The 18761-nt window shown below is 44.1% G+C and overlaps 1 protein-coding gene across 1 annotated transcript in view; it reads left to right on the top strand.

Annotated features, from left to right (window-relative positions):
- ERF (ETS2 repressor factor) overlaps window positions 1–17611 on the top strand; it is a 35148-nt gene extending 17537 nt beyond the window's left edge. The window contains exons 2-4 of the mRNA XM_069742672.1: window positions 13289–13523; window positions 15299–15414; window positions 16125–17611. Of these exons, the coding sequence (XP_069598773.1) occupies window positions 13289–13523; window positions 15299–15414; window positions 16125–17275 (1502 nt within the window). The 3' untranslated portion in view covers window positions 17276–17611. The remainder of the gene's footprint in view (window positions 1–13288; window positions 13524–15298; window positions 15415–16124) is intronic.
- Window positions 17612–18761: the final 1150 nt, after the last annotated feature.

Below are 18761 nucleotides of genomic sequence, written 5' to 3'. Positions count from 1 at the left end.
CATATTCAGATTTGAACATTGTCTGATAGTTCTTGTAAAAACAAGCACGTTTCCAATTTATTTGCTTATTAAAATTTTCAGCCGTTCTCGAGATAGTAACACGTTTCTTTCTTTACAGCTTGTTGCCTAGGAAACCGACCACCGCTGCTGTCTAGCTTGTAAGCGATGTGCTGAAGCTGGCAATGGACTAGGAGAAAAAAAAAAAAAGAGCGATCTCTGGACCGCTTCAAAACGGTGTTGACCAAGCTTTAATAGAACAGATTGTAAGGACTGGAAACGTTCTGCTGTCTAGCAGCGGTGGTCGGCGTCCAAGGCGACGAGGTGTCAGCAAAAAGAAAAGTGTTGATATCTCAAGAACGGCTGAGAATTTTAGTACGCAGTTTATTGCAAAATTGCTGATATTTACAAGCTTTATCCGAAAATACCCATATATGAAGATGGGTAAAACAACCCTTTAAGGACATGTTCAATGCATTGACAAGTTTCCGCAAGAGACTTTACTCTGGGTTTCTCCACTTTTTGTAATCATTTAGTAGTAGTTGGGTGATTAGAAGAGTACGGCAGTGACAAAACATCACCTGACCATCAACAGGCACTGGTGCGGTGGTGTAAACCGCCAGAGTGGCTTGTGCTGGAAGGTGTATGCACACCATTTCTAATTTTAATCAATCCATGCCTTTAAAAAAAAAAAAAAAAAAAAAAATTCTAAATATTTTTCCAAAAATTTGGACTGCGTGCAGCTGATTGCATTATGGAATGTTTCGATGAATGGTCCCTTTTTAAAAATGTCCTGGTGTGTATATATATGTATATGTTTTGTTTTTTGTTTTTTTTTTATATACTTTCTCGCTGAGAGTTGTATATATTCCTTCGCTTCCCGCTGCTCCTGTCCTGACTCCTGTCCTTCTTTCCTACTACGGTGTTTTTTTGATCTTCATAATTTAAGGAAGCTGCCTCGGAGCCCCCCCTTCCTCCTTGCCAGCGAATGACCTCACCCTCTTAATGCCTTTCCCTGCGTCCTTGGCTTCTCTGTTGTCTTGCTCCCTGGCGTCCATTACAGGGACGTTAAATTATTGATGCCTCCTGATTTGTTTGGGGTTTGGGGAAATGGCAGAACCACAGAGCTGCTCCTCCTCCTCTATAATGATCGCAGATAGGAAGCATCTCGGGGAAACAGCGGGACATGCTGGAAGTTATAGATTTGGGATGGGGGGGTCGTTATTGGTTTTAAGAATATCCTGCGGACAAAGTATTTTTTTTTTTTTTTTTTTTTTACTGACCGCAGTTGTAAACAGGGCATATTAGAGGTCACCGCTCAGTACATGTGTGTTCTCGCCTTACGCTCGCAGGCACCTACACATGGGTAACAATAGTCCTGTCCTGTCCGGACATGTTGTGAATAGTCTGTGTTTGGGCACGGGATGTGGTTTGGAAGGTGCATGGGTCACCATGGTGTTCATGCGCCATCTGTAGAGAGGAAAAAAAGTTTATAAAACTTTATAATGAAGTGTCCAACTTGGGTTGAGTGACTTGTGCCTACAGGTGGTGGCACCTCTCGTTGAACTTTTGTATGTAGGAGCTTCTGTGCCCTTTTGGCCCATCTATCTAGTATCTAGACCGTTCACGGATCTCCTTGTACGAACGCAAGAGCCGGGTACGGGTGAGGAGACCCTCAGCCGTTCCGTGACGTTGCGTTCCGTACTTGGACCTTGTTTTTCCCTTCACCCATGAAAGCACACCTAATATACAGGTGCTGTCATGGGTTCTGGAAAAAATGGCTACCGGTAAGTAACCTTGGTGTTTTCTCGAACGTCTGAATTTTTTAGTCTTAAGTAGGACCAGAATATCTATAGGAATTCTATAAGCCGATTGTGACCAAAAACATGGCTGTATGTAGACGTCCATTAGTGTCATTGCAAATCTAGCTGGGCTCTGTAGTTCTTTTAGAGGCGGTATTCTCTGACTAGCGCACCTGATTGTTCGCACCGCTGACCGGCGCAGCTCTCCCGTTGACGTACACTTTCACAGGATTATCGGAGCCTTTGTACGGAGTCATTATTTAGTAATGACTTTAAAAGGCGTTCCAAGGACTGTAAATTGTCGCCCGGTTGGAAGTCGTTACGTCAGGATTGGCGGTGACGCATAATGCCTCTCTATATATTATTCCACCTTAATAAATAAACGTGAGCTCATATTGAGCGGATTAGTCACTTCCACACTCCTCCATGTGCGGCGATTGACTCATGTGCTTATCGCTCTATTTCCAGATCTGTATAGATGAGCGTGTGTCATTGTTTGCTGTACTTTCTCTCATCTTGTTTCCCCCTACAAGGAGCTTCACTTAAAGGATCATAGGGGAAAAAAAAGATGTCATCGGAAACATTTTATCCCCCCCCCCCCAAAAAAAAAATGGGTGATGGCTAATGTGGCCGCCTTTATGGCTTGCGTAGTGTTGGATCTGACAAACTTATCCTTAACACTTCTAGTGTGTTGGGTCAAACCTTTTTTAAGTTTTGGTTGTGGCCATCTCTTTTGACTCTTCCAATGGGGAGAGTGGAGAATGGCTTCCAAACACGCCTCAAGAGCATGGGGGTTTCAGGAGTCTGCATAGGAAGTTCTTAGGAATATCCCCATCACTTTGACTTGAGGGTCTGAATTTTGGGATCCTCCTCAATCCTGAGAATAAAAGTCCACATCAAAGAATGCTAGGTGACTTTGGATCCCACCAACCCTTCAATCTGGGAAATGAGGCTGTAGAATGCCATCGCTTTATTCATTGTCTGAAGACCATGAGTGAAGCGATGAAATCCAGAGCCAAGTTTTTGACGGGGATTTCTGATCCAAATTAATCTAAAAATGTATCCTCAATCCTGAGAATTACTTGAATTTATGGTCCAATCATTCAGGAGGATGGAAGTGATCTGGAAAATTTGAAACCCTCCTCATCCACCATATCGGTAATGCAATTCAACTTCTGGAAGACTTTAAATTGTCTGAACTCAATGGATGTTCAGGAGTTCCTTATATCGTTTTTTTGTCTCTTTTTCACCCTTGTTTAAAGGGGGTAAAAAAAAAAAAATACTGGGGGCACAGAATAGAAGATGGCACTCGAGAGCCAATTGCCAGCAAAGGAGTCGAAAATTTACAAACCCAAACTTGTTTTACAAGAATGGATGACTGAACTGAGGAAGGATCTTGGACTTCTGTGACCAGATTACCTAACGGCCGAGTGTCTCGTATTTTATTTGACTGCACAACCATCCATCCACCCCCTCCTTGTTGGTTGATGATTCTTTCAACCTCTGTAAATTATCTTGATGGACTTGACATTTCTCCTGAGGGTTTATGAGCCGATGAAGTGTCTACAGCTGACTTTGCATTTGGACACTTCCTGTTGACTCACATTGAGGGGTCCTGTTGATGTTTAATCCGTGCTGTGCTGGAGCGTGGTTCCTCTTGTCTGCCTTTGGCCAAGTGGACTTTTGGATTTTCAGCCACAGATGTAATTTTCCAGTTCTTCTCCCCCCAAGCTGTAGACTCCGCCACATCTGTACACATTTTATTGCCTATAATTCAGCCCTTTACAAAAGTGGGAACGTTAACCCAGTGCCTTCCCTTCCACTTCCAGCCGAAGAACTTCAAGCAGACCATGACTAGTGAAGGCTTCGAAGAAAAGACTCCTTTGTGTGTTGTGTGGGTCGGTGCACACCTCGTGCCATGTTATGTGACTGCAAGCACATGACCCAGACTTAAAAAGCCGGCTTGTGCAATCATGAACTATAGATATAAAGCTTTAGATAAATATTTCTAGAGAATCCTTATAAATGGCGGAGAAATAACTTGGAACACATTTTTTTAGATTTGTCATTTTTCTGGAACGTTGAGAATGTTCTCAACTTGAAGTCTAGAGCCATGAGTCAAACACAAGTGCCTTTAGTGCTAGAATGTTATGTGATTGGGCATTCTAGAATTAGAACTTTTTGGACCTGTTTTACACTGTGTGTATATGTATATGTGTGTATATATATATATATATATATATATATATATATATATATATATATATATATATATATATATATATATATATATATTTTACACTAGATGGTGGTCCGATTCTCTAACATATCGGGTATTCTAGAATATGTAGGTAGTATATAGCACAGGCTACGTACTATATTGCACAGTGACGTAGTATATAACACAGCCACGTAGTGTATTGCACAGGCACGTAGAATATTGGTCAGCCACATTGTACATCGTAGTATATTGCACTGCCACGTAGTATATAACAGAGCCACGTAGTATATTGCACAGTCGACATAGTATATAACAGAACCGACACAGCCACATAGTATATTGCACAGCTACGTAGTATATAGCACAGAGCACTTTGTATATTGTCCAGCGACATAGTATATAGCATAGAGATCTAGTATATAACAGAGCCCATGCAGTATGTAACACAGCCCACGTAGTATATAGCAATGTGGGCACTATGTGTGGTTAAAAGAGACTTAAAAAATAAACATATATTCGCCTTCCGATGGCCCTTGTAGTCCTGGCGCCTGTGTTCGGTGCACGCGGAAACTTCCGGTCCCAGGGTTGGTATGAGCGCAGGACCTGTGACGTTGTTGCGGTCATGGCAGGTCCTTCTCGCATAGCATCCTCGGCACCGGAACCTGCCGCTTGCACTGCCGAGGACAGCGTGCGACTTTTTTTTTTTTTTTTTTTTTTTTTTTTTTTTTACATTAGATCGTTTTACTATTGATGCTGCATACGCAGCATCAATAGTAAAAAGTTGGTCTCACTGGGTTAATAGCAGTGTTAATGGAGTGCGTTACACCGCCGTCTGTTAACACTGGCATTAACCCTGTGTGAGCGCTCGGTCCGTCGCTGATTGGTCGTGGCAAAACGCCCACGACCAATCAGCGACTTGGATTTCCATGACAGACAGAGGCCGCGACCAATGAATATCCGTGACAGACAGACGGAAGTGACCCTTGGACAATTATATAGTAGAAAATTCTATCTATCTATCTGATCTCTTGCTACACTGAGTTCTCATTCTTTTGTACTTGAGACCTCATCACTTTGTTTCGCGAGTCAATTCTCTAAAATGTTACCGTAAAAGAATGTAGGATATTCCATAATTAATCAGTCTAAAGAACTCAATTCTGTTTGGAAATTTTAAGATGTTTTTTGTTTTTTTTTGTCATCCAATCCTTAGAAATCAATTTTATAGTCCTTTTATTGAGACGATAAGATGGTCTTTCTATTAGGGCAACTTCCATTACACCACAAGTGAACAGAAGAGGGCTCCTATGCAGGAACAATATATGGACCTTTTGCCCTCCCAATAGTTTATCATCCACCTCAAAATTAAATTAAACTGTGCAGGTGGGCTCCCCTCTACCTCTTGAGCCCCTGTGTGACTGCCCAATGGTATGTCACACGCCCAATATGCTTTGCTATACAAGCCAAGGTGTTGATATTGGTGCACATCTACGTCATGGATGAAGCTTAGAACTTCTCCAAACTTGACTTTTTGGTTTCGGACTTGTGCTCACAATGAATTGCTTCCCGCGTTACACAAGGTTAATGTAGCATTTGAGTATGCCAATGCTGAAATTGGAAACATCTAGAGGGTACAATATGGCTTTGTTGACTACTAGGGGTGGAGTAGTTGGGCTCCATGCACCTTGCTATGATTACCATGTGCATGAACCCTTTAGGTGACCATCTACAGTTTGCAAGATCGGCAAACTGTTGGCCTTCTGAAAAAAAAAAAATAAAGATGGCATGTGGAGTTGGTAAGCCAAACCTCCGAAGACTCGTTTTCCAGGACACCGACTCAGACTCTACAGCCCTGGTTTAAATGCCCAATTTTCTGTAGAGGTAAGGTGTTTGGAAGTAGCATCTTAACTTATCTCCCCCATTAATTCCCAGGGGAGCACTGCATGATCTAGAAGTCTCGGCATTGTAGCACATTAATGCTATATGTATGGTTACCCTAATGGGCGAGACTCAACTAAATTCTGAAATGTTGTGATCATACAGCCGGTCTTGTGCCCTTTCAAAAGTTGGCAAGTGCCTAGCACTCTGCTGTAGATGAAGGTACTTGTGGGCTCCTCTATTGATCGGGAAGGACAAGGATATTTACTGGAGTCAGGAAGGATTTTGTTTTCCCTCTGAGAAACGGAACTGCCAGGTGGTGGAGGGTGGCGTTATTTTATTTTTTTTCTTTTATTCTTTGCAGTCTTCCGGCAGGTCAATAGATCTCGCCCAGTAAAGTGGAGAACAGGAAGGATGAGGGAGCAGAGTCTGCTGCCATCTGAGAAACGACATTATCCTTCAAGAAAGGGATTCTTTTTTTTCAAGTTTATTCTATCTACTCTACTTATTTCTTGCTCTCTAAAAATATTTTTGCCTATAAAGAGAGGCTCGAATTATCAGTCGGTACATAAAATCTGCAATATTCCCTTTTAACGGAATTGTCACCTGTCCGCTGGATAGGTGATAAGTTGTTGCCCAGTGGGGTCCTACTGCTGGGATCTGCACTGATCAACACAATGGGGGGCCCTTATATTCCCGTTAGAATGGAGTGGCAGTGCACTCCATGGGGTCTCCTGAGTGTTGCTTCCGGCTCTTAAAGGTGTTGTCATCTGTCAGCAGGATAGTTGAAAAGTTCTTGCCTGGTGGGGTCCTACCGCTGGGATCACCACTGATCGACATGATGGGGCACATATTTCCTTTGGAATGAAGTGACAGTGCACTCCATGCGGCCTTCTGAGTGCTGCATCCTGTTTTTAAAGGTGTTGTCATAGAGTGACAGTGCTCTCCATGGGGGCTGCCAAGTGCTGCATCTGGCTTTTAAAGGTGTTGTCATCTTTCCACAGGATACGTGATAACTTATTGCCCAGTGGGAGTCTTACTGCTGGGACTGATAGACAGAACGGGGCGCTAAAGGTACCTTCACACATAACGATATCGCTAGGTTCACATTGCGTTAGGGCAATCCGTTTAGCGCATACGCTAGCGAATTGCGCTAACGCAATGTCCCAAAAGGGATCGCGTTTGGCGATCCCGCTAGCGCAGATACCCGATCTGCGCTAGCGAGGAACGGACCTCGGACGCAGCAAGCTGCGTCCGCGGTCCGTCCGAAACTAACGGGACTCAGCTAGCGCATGCCAAAAATGGCATGCGCTAGCAATGCGCTAGAGATCCGTTAGCACGCTGCAGTCAATGGGTGCGCTAACGGATCCGTTACATAGCGTTAATTGCGACAATTGCGCCATGTAACGGAGTCCGCTAGCGGACACCCATTAACGCAATGTGAACCTAGCCTTTTATTCCCATTAGAATGGAGTGGCAGTGCACTCCATGCGGTTGCCGGGTACTGCCTTCGGCTTTTTCCAGCAACCCCCAAAGTGAATGAATGGTATAGGTGGGTGCACGTCTGCTCCATTTTGTAACCAGGATTAATGAAAAATTCCCCATTCTGCTGATCGGTGTCTGATTTACTGATCGATAAGTGATCACTGGACAATCCTTTAATATTACAATAATAATGAACAGCTGATTTTATTTATTTTTTTTTTATTTTTTTTGCATGAGGGTCCATTTAAACGATCCAACAATCGCCAGTAAACCTACCGCAGTCACTTTACTCGTTTATCGGATTGTTCATGTTGGCATTAAAATCGCCGTTATCGCAAGACGTGATTCCCGATGAGGGTGATAGTCCATGTGAACCATCGATCCCTTAGAATTCTGATTGCTCGGTCTAAACAGGCGAGGAAATGACTACAGATAGGCAGGTGTATAGTGGTGCATTGGTCGTGTCACCGCGGGGGATGGCAGAGGGTCCCGACTGATCCAACAATTGCACTGACGTCCCACTTCTGAGTGGATCAGCAGTGGTGTCTAAGTAGCGCAGCGCCAGCAGTCCCATAGAGAATAGAGTACACCCCAACTTTAGACCCAGGTTCAGGGGTCCATTAAGACTAATCCCCGTATGCACATCCATTTATGGTGGATTTTAAAGGGTTTTTCCCACCTCCCTAGATTATGCACTTTTCCAGTTTCCTGTTCTCGAGATATTAACACTCCTCTATACAGCTCGTTGCCTAGGAGACCGACCACCACTGCTGTGATAGTTTCTAAGTAGTGTTGAGCGCGGGTGCTTGGGTAAGATGTTAAAGTATTAATATTTTCAGTCGTTCTTGTGATAACCCTTTAAGGACTGGATTTTGTCCTTCTGATGTACGTCTACATGTGCTGTTCTTTGTAAATGCAGGGTATTGTTCCCCCGTTATCAGCCATTTTTGGCCAACGAGAGGTGGTCAGTGCAGTAAATCGCCACCTCTGATCTGTACATTTTCTAATAACCCTGAGAGATTTAAGAAAGCGAGTAAAAGAGAATCTGTTATGGTTGCCCATAGCCACCAATCACAGTGCAGCTTTCACTTCCCAGAAGCAGAATTTGAAATGAAAGCTGCGCTGTGATTGGTTGCTTTAGGCAACAGTGTTTTTACAAAATGGCCGAAATATGCAATAAACGTCGTGACCCAAAATGATATCCATAAAAACTACAGCTCCATTAACGGAAAAATAAGTTATGGGTCTCAGAAAATGTCGGCTAACGTATGATATATTATATAACGTGTGTGTGTGTAAGTATCTATGGTGTGTATATGTATGTATGTATGTATGTATGTGTGTATGTATGTGTATATATACTCACTCACTCACACTCTCTATATAATTCTGTCAGCTAATACTCAGTTTCTTCCTGAAAATAATTGCAATCACAAATTAAATGAAGACAATAACAAAGAATATATCTTAAATGAAAAAACACAAAAAGAATTGTCCTAAAGCCAAATTGGATATAATTCCACACCAAACATAAAAAAGGGGGTGGACAAAAGTATTGGCACTGTTCGAAAAATCATGTGATGCTTCTGTAATTAGTGTAATTAACAGCACCTGTAACTTACCTGTGGCACCTAACAGGTGTTGGCAATAACTAAATCACACTTGCAGCCGGTCGACATGGATTAAAGTTGACTCAACCTCTGTCCTGTGTCCTTGTGTGAACCACATTGAGCATGGAGAAAAGAAAGAAGACCAAAGAACTGTCTGTGGACTTGAGAAACCAAATTGTGAGGAAGCATGAGCAATCTCAAGGCTACAAGTCCATCTCCAAAGACCTGAATGTTCCTGTGTCTACCGTGCGCAGTGTCATCAAGAAGAATAAAGCCCATGGCACTGTGGCTAACCTCCCTAGATGTGGACGGAAAAGAAAAATTGACAAGAGATTTCAACGCAAGATTGTGCGGATGTTGGATAAAGAACCTCGACTAACATCCAAACAAGTTCAAGCTGCCCTGCAGTCCGAGGGTGCAACAGTGTCAACCCGTACTATCCATCAGCGTCGGAATGAAAAGGGACTGTATGGTAGGAGACCCAGGAAGACCCCACTTCTTACCCCGAGACATAAAAAAGCCAGGCTGGGTTTGCCAAAACTTACCTGAAAAAGCCTAAAACGTTTTGGAAGAATGTTCTCTGGTCAGATGAGACAAAAGTAGAGCTTTTTGGGCAAAGGCATCAACATAGAGTTTACAGGAGAAAAAAAGAGGCATTCAAAGAAAAGAACACGGTCCCTACAGTCAAACATGGCGGAGGTTCCCTGATGTTTTGGGGTTGCTTTGCTGCCTCTGGCACTGGACTGCTTGACCGTGTGCATGGCTTTATGAAGTCTGAAGACTACCAACAAATTTTGCAGCATAATGTAGGGCCCAGTGTGAGAAAGCTGGGTCTCCCAGAGAGGTCATGGGTCTTCCAGCAGGACAATTACCCAAAACACACCTCCAAAAAGCACTAGAAAATGGTTTGAGAGAAAGCACTGGAGACTTCTAAGGTGGCAGCAATGAGTACAGACCTGAATCCCATAGAACACCTGTGGAGAGATCTAAAAATGGCCGTTTGGAGAAGGCACCCTTCAAATATCAGGGACCTGGAGCAGTTTGCCAAAGAAGAATGGTCTAAAATTCCAGCAGAGCATTGTAAGAAACTCATTGATGGTTACCGGAAGCGGTTGGTCGCAGTTATTTTGGCTAAAGGTTGTGCAACCAAGTATTAGGCTGAGGGTGCCAATACTTTTGTCTGGCCCATTTTTTGAGTTTTGTGTGAAATGATCAACTTTTTGCTTCATTCTCTTTTGTGTTTTTTCATTTAAGACAAATATAAATGAAGATAATAATACCAAAGAATTTGTTTGCAATCAGGAAGAAACTGAGTATTATCTGACAGAATTGCAGGGGTGTCAATACTTTTGGCCACAACTGTGTGTGTATGTATATGTATGCAAAACGCCCACGACCAATCAGCGACGGGCAAAGTCCGGTGGCAACATGGCTGCTCCTTCCTCCCCGCAGTCAGCCCTCACACAGGGTTAATGGCAGCGTTGACCGTGGTGTAACGCAGTCCATTAACGCTGCTATTAACCCTGTGTGACCAACTTTTTTACTATTGATGCTGCCTATGCAGCATCAATAATTTTTTTTTAATTTTTTTTTTTTTTTTGTGATAAAAATAAGTTTTGGTATCTTCATAATTCAGTTGACGTGAAGAATGTTGTTCTTTTACCGCATATTGAATGCCATAAAAACGAAAATCAAATCAATTCCGGAATTATCTGATCATTTTTTATTTTTTTTTATTTGCCATTTTAACCCACTAACAAAAAAATTTCTGTAAATTTTACGGGAAAAATCTAAAAACTACAGTAACTCAAGCCAAAAAGTTATGGCTCCTGGAAGAAAAGTGGGGAAAAAATGAGTGGGCAAAAAAAAAAAAGAAAATTACTTGGCCGGAAGGGGTGAATCGTTTATTTACTTTTTAAAACCAGAATATCGATTGCATTACACGACCCCCTGTATCTGTAGTATGTTAAGACTTTGTTTCCTTGTATTTTTTGAGGGGGGGGGGTTGCTTTAGTTTTGTTACTTGGCATCATGGTAGGACTTGGTACCAGCGATGGAGACATGAGTACATGGGTGCTGTGCGGGTGGAGGCGATGGGACAAGCCCCCCTTACACCAGTGCCCGCCGCCCCCTCTTACTTCTGTACTCCTGGAAGGAATGTGCAGGAGACGGGCCGCTCTCTGCCCTTATAAGAAAAGGGCCTTTGTGTGGGGATGATGTGACCTCAGATGGGAGCTATTTGGTGTGCGCCCGCCGTGGATGGAGGGAGCAGTGAGCTGGCAGGCAGCGCCACACACCACTGCCTCACATGTTTGGAGCGAGTTCACGTGGTTTCGCAGCACACAGACCCATCCTGCATGGGAAGTCCTGTCTGTTTACTGCCACCCAGTCAGCACTGTACAATGTACCGGCGGACCCCTCTGTGTTATTGTAGTCACTGCGGACCCTATATACCCTGTGCCCAAATTCCCACTGCACCGGTATGTCCCAAGCGGTACATGCCTCCATCCCTCAGTAATATATCCGTGGGAAATGTTCTAAACAACCAATCCTAAAAATGTGGGAATTAAGTAATCACGCATGCTCAGTCATTATAAGGAATGAGGTATTGTAACGGGGTAGCGCGCCCACCGAGTTTTAGTGCCCCCCACAGGAGCGTGCCCGCTTGAGCTTTCGTGCCTCCCACAGGAGCGTGCCCGCTTGAGCTTTCGTGCCTCCCACAGGAGCGTGCCCGCTTGAGCTTTCGTGCCTCCCACAGGAGCGTGCCCGCTTGAGCTTTCGTGCCTCCCACAGGAGCGTGCCCGCTTGAGCTTTTGTGCCCCCCACAGGAGCGTGCCCGCTTGAGCTTTTGTGCCCCCCACAGGAGCGTGCCCGCTTGAGCTTTCGTGCCTCCCACAGGAGCGTGCCCGCTTGAGCTTTCGTGCCTCCCACAGGAGCGTGCCCGCTTGAGCTTTCGTGCCTCCCACAGGAGCGTGCCCGCTTGAGCTTTTGTGCCCCCCACAGGAGCGTGCCCGCTTGAGCTTTTGTGCCCCCCACAGGAGCGTGCCCGCTTGAGCTTTCGTGCCTCCCACAGGAGCGTGCCCGCTTGAGCTTTTGTGCCCCCCACAGGAGCGTGCCCGCTTGAGCTTTTGTGCCCCCCACAGGAGCGTGCCCGCTTGAGCTTTTGTGCCTTCTACAGGAGCGTGCCCGCTTGAGCTTTCGTGCCTTAAGGTACCGTCACATTTAGCGACCCTGCAGCGATCCAGACAACGATCCCGATCGCTGCAGCGTCGCTGTGTGGTCGCTGGAGAGCTGTCACACAGACATCTCTCCAGCGACCAACGATGCCGAAGTCCCCGGGTAACCAGGGTAAACATCGGGTTACTAAGCGCAGGGCCGCGCTTAGTAACCCGATGTTTACCCTGGTTACAAGTGCTAATGTAAAAAAAAAACAAACACTACATACTTACGGTACCTTCCGTGTCTGTCCTCCGGCGCTCTGCTTTCCTGCACTGACTGAGCGCCGGCCGTAAAGCACAGCGGTGACGTCACCGCTGTAATCTGCTTTACAGCTGGCCGGCGCTGACAGTGCAGGGAAGCAGAACGCCGGGGGACGCGACAGACAGCGGAAGATAAGTATGTAGTGTTTGTTGTTTTTTTACATTTACACTGGTAACCAGGGTAAACATCGGGTTACTAAGCGTGGCCCTGCGCTTAGTAACCCGATGTTTACCCTGGTTACCAGTGAAGACATCGCTGAATCTGCGTCACACACGCCGATTCAGCGATGTCTGCAGGGAGTCCAGCGACCAAATAAAGTGCTGGACTTTCTGCAGCGACCAGCGATGTAACAGCAGGATCCTGATCGCTGCTGCGTGCCAAACACAACGATATCGCTAGCCAGGACGCTGCAACATCACGGATCGCTAGCGATATCGTTGTGAAGTTGGTCAGTGTGAAGGTACCTTTACAGGAGAGGAATGCGCCCGCCTTGTATCCCAGTTGCAATGGTGCCTATCAGGGTTGTTGCCCAACTTTTCACAATTCGCATGTAATCCTAAAAAATGCGTAATATGTAAGCACCTGGTTGATAACTCTGGGAACTGTCATGAAGCCGCCATTGTTTGGAAATCCCGTGAATGTGAGTCCTTTCAGCAGCAGTGCGTGTCCTGCCCTGTATGCAGCGCCCAAATGGTCGCATTGAGCAATATATATGGATGGTGGCAGTTTTCTCCTTGTACAACTTTTTTGTTTTTTTCTGTTTTATAAGGTTAAAGTTAGAGTCCAGTAACTTTAGTTCCATTCTCTTCTTGTTCCAGGGTTTGCCTTTCCTGACTGGGCCTATAAGCCGGAGTCCAGCCCGGGCTCCAGACAGATCCAGCTCTGGCACTTTATTCTGGAGCTTCTGAGAAAGGAGGAATATCATGAGGTCATCGCCTGGCAAGGAGACTATGGAGAATTTGTCATCAAGGACCCCGATGAGGTGGCGCGGTTATGGGGCGTGCGCAAGTGCAAACCGCAAATGAACTACGATAAGCTGAGCCGAGCACTCAGGTAAGAGATATACTCTTTTGTGGACTTCTTAACTAGTGCAACAAAACCTTGTCCAATGTGGTTTCCCGTGAAAGACCACACTGGATGGATGTGTTTTGGCTTCCGTTTCAATATGGCGGATTCTAATGAAGTGGTGTGTTTTCTATGATGTGGATTGTTCCCACAGCAGCAGCAGGGTCCCCAACATCTCACGACTTTCTGTAGGTGAAAGCAGTTTACAACTTCTTAAGATGATCTAGTTTATCACTTTTTTTTCTTTTCTTATAATGAACAGCTTCACAACAAAACATGTATTGTACCCACAAAATATATAGTCGGGGAAAACCGGACATGTACGAAACAGTGCTTTATACTTTTCTGACTTGAGTTTCGCCCAATTGGCTTCATCTGGAGCATGTCCACCTCAATATCTGTGTTTTCTTAAATTTGTATGTTAGAAGAAGCAGCCACTACTCTTAAGCACATAAACAAAATTGACCATAATTTCATCAGTTCTCAAAGTACCTCATCCATCTCGGTCTAAGTTTGGGACTCGTGTTTTTATTTAAAAAAAAAAAAAATTAAAAAAAAACCTGATCAAAATAAATGTCTAAACAAAGAGAAAAGCCTTGTCTGAGGCACCCAAGTGGTACTTTCCCCAGCATACATTTAATAGCATAGCTGTAGATCTACCCTCAATGTTTTGTCCACTGTGTTATTTGAATGATGAGAATCCATCTAATCCCTGGGAGAAAGGCAACATGACCCAAGGTAAAGCTCTTCCCCTTTGGTGTCCCTTACGGCTGCAAAAAAAAATCAATTGTTGGATCCAAGATGCTGGACTTTAATAGCTTATTGAATTATGAAATTAATGTTTGAACAGAATGAAACAAAGACCAGAAACTTTCTAAAGTAGAACAACTTCATGATATTTGGTCAATGTATTTATTGTAATCAGAAGATGTAGGTAAAACACAACTCGCGTTTCGCCTTATCGGCTTCATCTGGGGGGGGAAACCCTTTTTAAAGAGCCATACACTTATGTAATGACACATTTACAGTGGCAGCTATAATTATTGCCCCATCAATGGTTCCTGTATTATTAGATTACTGTAATTGCTGCTAGCAATAATCTGCTTTACATAAATAAAGGGAATGGAGGTTTATGTGCCGTACAACTCAGAGCATTGTTAGTTTAATATCTTTAAATCTCTTCCCAGGGGGCATAAATCCTTCCTGGCATACACTTTTATACTGTTGATGTTACCTATGTCCCAACTAATAAGGGGTTACAGGCTGGCAGGACGCGATTCTGCCCTCACCTATTTACACTTCATACCTGCGGTGGAAGGCAGGAGCCGAGATCTAATTATAAGGTCCTCGTGTCTTCGCTACACCTGGGTGTTTTGAAAAGCAAAGGGGTAATTACTGGGTTCCAGCCAGCAAAATATACCCCATGAGAAATAACAGGGCTGCAACTAGAAGGACAAGCAAACTCTTCTGAGGGACTGCCAATGAAACAAGCAATTATTACCCAGAATTCCCAAATCTGCAATTGATTATAATGTTTTCCTGTTGGAAAACACCTGGAAGTCAGGGTGAAGAACACTCGGAGGTGACCGGAGGCATATAATGGGTCAAATGCTTGCAGGGAACTCTTCAATTCTTGCACAGTTCAGTAGCCGTCTGCCGCAGCAGCCTATCGTCGGTACATAGATGATTTCCTCCTATAAAATTGCTAGATCATGGACACTAATTTCCATCGTTAACCGTGATTTTTTTATTTTTTATTTTAGGTATTACTACAACAAAAGAATCCTTCACAAAACCAAAGGCAAACGCTTTACCTACAAGTTTAACTTCAACAAACTGGTGTTGGTCAATTACCCCTTCATAGACATGGGCATGACAGGTAAGTCTTCGCTGGCATTTTGACCCTTTTCACCACTGCTGTCCCATCGGAAGAGCTTTAGAAAGTTTGAGGCTCACGTTCCCATCTCATGTCATGTGAGATGGCCACAGGAGAAAAGAGGAACACTTGACAAGACCCTCTTCTTGTGCAGAGCCGTTAGCACACCAGACCCAATTGCTAAGACCTGTGATGGTCCATCCCTGGGGGGGCATGTCTTAGACTCTAACACAGTAACTGCCGGCTTAACGCTTTTTACTTACCGTTATTTCTTCCGACTACCAGGGCTGTGGAGTCGGTAAGCCAAACCTCCGACTCCTCTGACCCAAGATGGGGGTATCTCCCGTTTTGGTCCTGCTCAGTGGGTCCGCCTATGTGTTGTAATCTCCAGTTCTGGTGTTATGAAGCTGTACATGGTTTTCCATGGACAGTCATTGACCTGAATGCTGAGGAAATGCCATGGTGGCCTTGGTCTTCTACATGATGATTATTTGTTTGGCGAGTTTTCCCGGTACCTGTAGTAATCCTAACCGCCTCCCAGGCAATAATGTGCCAAAAACAAAGACCCACAGTCAGAAAACACCTGAACCTGCACCATCCAGTATAATTCTGACGAACACTGTGCTTGATTTCTAGATGTTTTTGAAGTTTGTGTTTGATTTGCCACTAATGTTTCTTCCTTTATGTCCCTTTTTTTTTTTTTTTTTCTATAGGAGGGCCGGTACCCCAGAGTGCCCCACCTGTACCATCAGGAGGAACGCATTTCCGTTTCCCACCGTGCACCCCTTCAGATGTGTTGTCTCCCACCGAGGAGCTCCGTTCACCAACCCTCTTCTCCTCCGTGGCACGACGTCTGGCCCGTGGATCAGTCAGCGACTGCAGCGATGGCACTTCGGCTAACTCTGAAGTAGAAGAGAGCCTGAGCGAAGAGCAGCACCGACGAGGCCCGGGGCCTGATATCCCAGCGTTCAGAGGGCCGCCACTTCCTCGACTGTCTCATGAGGGCATTTTCAGAGTCTACCCTCGTCCACGGGTGCCAGAACCCCTTAGCCCGTTCCCAGTGTCACCTATGGGTGCTCCGGCTGGTCTCTTGCCTCCGCAGCTCTCGCCTGCCTTACCAATGACGCCTAATCATATGAACTATACCCCGTCGCCCACTCTTAGCCCCATGTACCCAGGAGGTAGTCATTTTTCATTCAACCCTGAAGACATGAAGCGTTACCTTCAGGCTCACACGCAGAGCGTGTATAATTACCACCTCAGCCCACGGGCATTTCTGCACTACCCCAGTATTGTGGTTCCTCAACCACAACGCCCCGAAAAACCTCTCCATTTGCCTCTTGACGAGTCATCCTTCAAATTTAAACTCCAGCCTCCTCCTTTGGGCAAAAAGCAGCGGGAACGACCCTTGGAACCCAGTTCATCTACCTCCTCCTCCTCCTCTTCTTCTTCTGGTGTGCCACAAATCAAAGTGGAGCCCATCTCCGATGCCGAGGAAGACGAGGAGGAGCTGATGGTGGAGGTGACTGACATCAGCGAAGAAGATGAGGAGGTGTTTAAGGCACCCACAGCACCAGAGCAAAAAGCTCCTCCACCTATTCCGCCTGGAAAGGAAGAAGAAACGGTCAACGCGGGAAGCGAAAGTGGCCGTTGCATCCCCCTTAAGTTGCGTTTTAAGCGTCGTTGGAGCGAGGATCAACGTCTGGAGGCCGAGGGAGGAGCGGAGGAGTCGGACAAAAAAGTGAAAAGTAATCAGGAGGAGTCAAAACTTCCCCCACAGCCGGGCGGACCACCCTGTAGAAGGGTGAGTACCGACCTCCAGCGAGCCACAGAGGAACTGTCACTGGAAAGCAGAGATTCCTAATGGAGGACTTACTGGGCCCACCAAGCGAAGCCTAGGCGCCTTTATGCAGATTGATCGTGATCCAGCGGAATTTAATCCCCTCCTCCCCCGACTCAAGAAAAAAAAAACAAAAAAAACTCAAATTCCCTGGATGTGAGGACATTTTTTTTCTTTTTTATAATCCCATATTTGATCTTTTTTTCTTTTTTATGTTGACGGGGGGAGGTGAGGACAGAAAAAAAAAAGAGAAAAATATGAAAATTAATTTACTGGTTTGGCTGTAGAAATGCTTTTATTTTTTTAACGTAAGAAAAATTGCTTTAATTGATCTCGCTCTCAATTTTGTGGCTCATGCTGAAAAAAAAAATAAAAAAAAAATACTCCCATAATTTCGTACATATGTAAATATCGCTTCCTGATCTGCATGGCATAAAGCTGGGACATCAAACAGGCCGCCTGCTTTTTTTTAATTTTATTTTATTTTTTTATTTTACAAGTGGGAAAAAATCCAAAGGAAACGGTATTTCCGTATTTATGCCCAGGCCCTGCCCTTTGCCAGCTAAAGACTGGTGCTTTCTCAGGTTTTTTAGGGGTGCAGCACCCCCTCATTTCACCCTGGGCATTTTCGCTACCATCTTTTTACCGTCAGGATCATTTAATCTTTTAACCGTTTCACCGAGGACCTGATCTGCCCCCAGTGCCCCTACCCGGCAGGGAGACGGTTAATCTGTCACATTAATATTCATGAGGGCTGCCTTACAAATTTTGCGTTTTTATATAATATTATTGTAAAAACCAAAAATAGTCGAAATTTTTTATTTTTTTTTTCTTTTCCCAGGTTTTTTTTTAATATACTTTTCTACCCTTAGCCCTTCTGCTAATAATTTTTTTTTTTTTTTTTTTTTAAAGCAAAAAAAAATATTTAGTGGTGTGTTTTATGTATCGCCCCTTTAATAAAATGAAAAATATATATGTATAAATATAATCTATTCCATGGTTTTCACTGCAGGATATCGGCCACTAAAAACTAACATGGCTTACTGGAATTTTTTTTTATTTTTTTTTTTTTCTCCCTTTTTTTTTTTTTTTTTTTAATTATTTTAAATATATAAAACATGGTAACCTTTCCGAGGCGTGCCCGCACCTTGACGTCACAATCAGACCTACACAAATGTGCCTTATAGAGACGACCTGCAGGCTGCATCACTACTAGTCTTAATATACCTGGCCCTATGCAGAAATTTTGCTTTTTGCCCATTTTTTTATTTTTTTTTTTACAATGTTTGGTCTTTTTTTTTTTTTTTTTTTTTTTTTTTTTTTTAATGATTTTATGAAGCTTCTGGCAGAAAATGAGTTAAAAAAAATCAAAGACAGTATTTTTTACCTCCTATATTCCCTTTTAAAAGAAAATAATAATTAATTGACTATTAACTTGGAGAAACGTTTGTTTACATTTTTATTTCCGAAGATCTATTAGAAAGTTCCTTATGTGGTTTTGATTAAAGAA

This window comes from Ranitomeya imitator, chromosome 10 (genome assembly GCF_032444005.1).
Source record: "Ranitomeya imitator isolate aRanImi1 chromosome 10, aRanImi1.pri, whole genome shotgun sequence".
Taxonomy (NCBI): Eukaryota; Metazoa; Chordata; class Amphibia; order Anura; family Dendrobatidae; genus Ranitomeya; species Ranitomeya imitator.
This window is presented reverse-complemented; position numbering and strand designations above follow the sequence as displayed.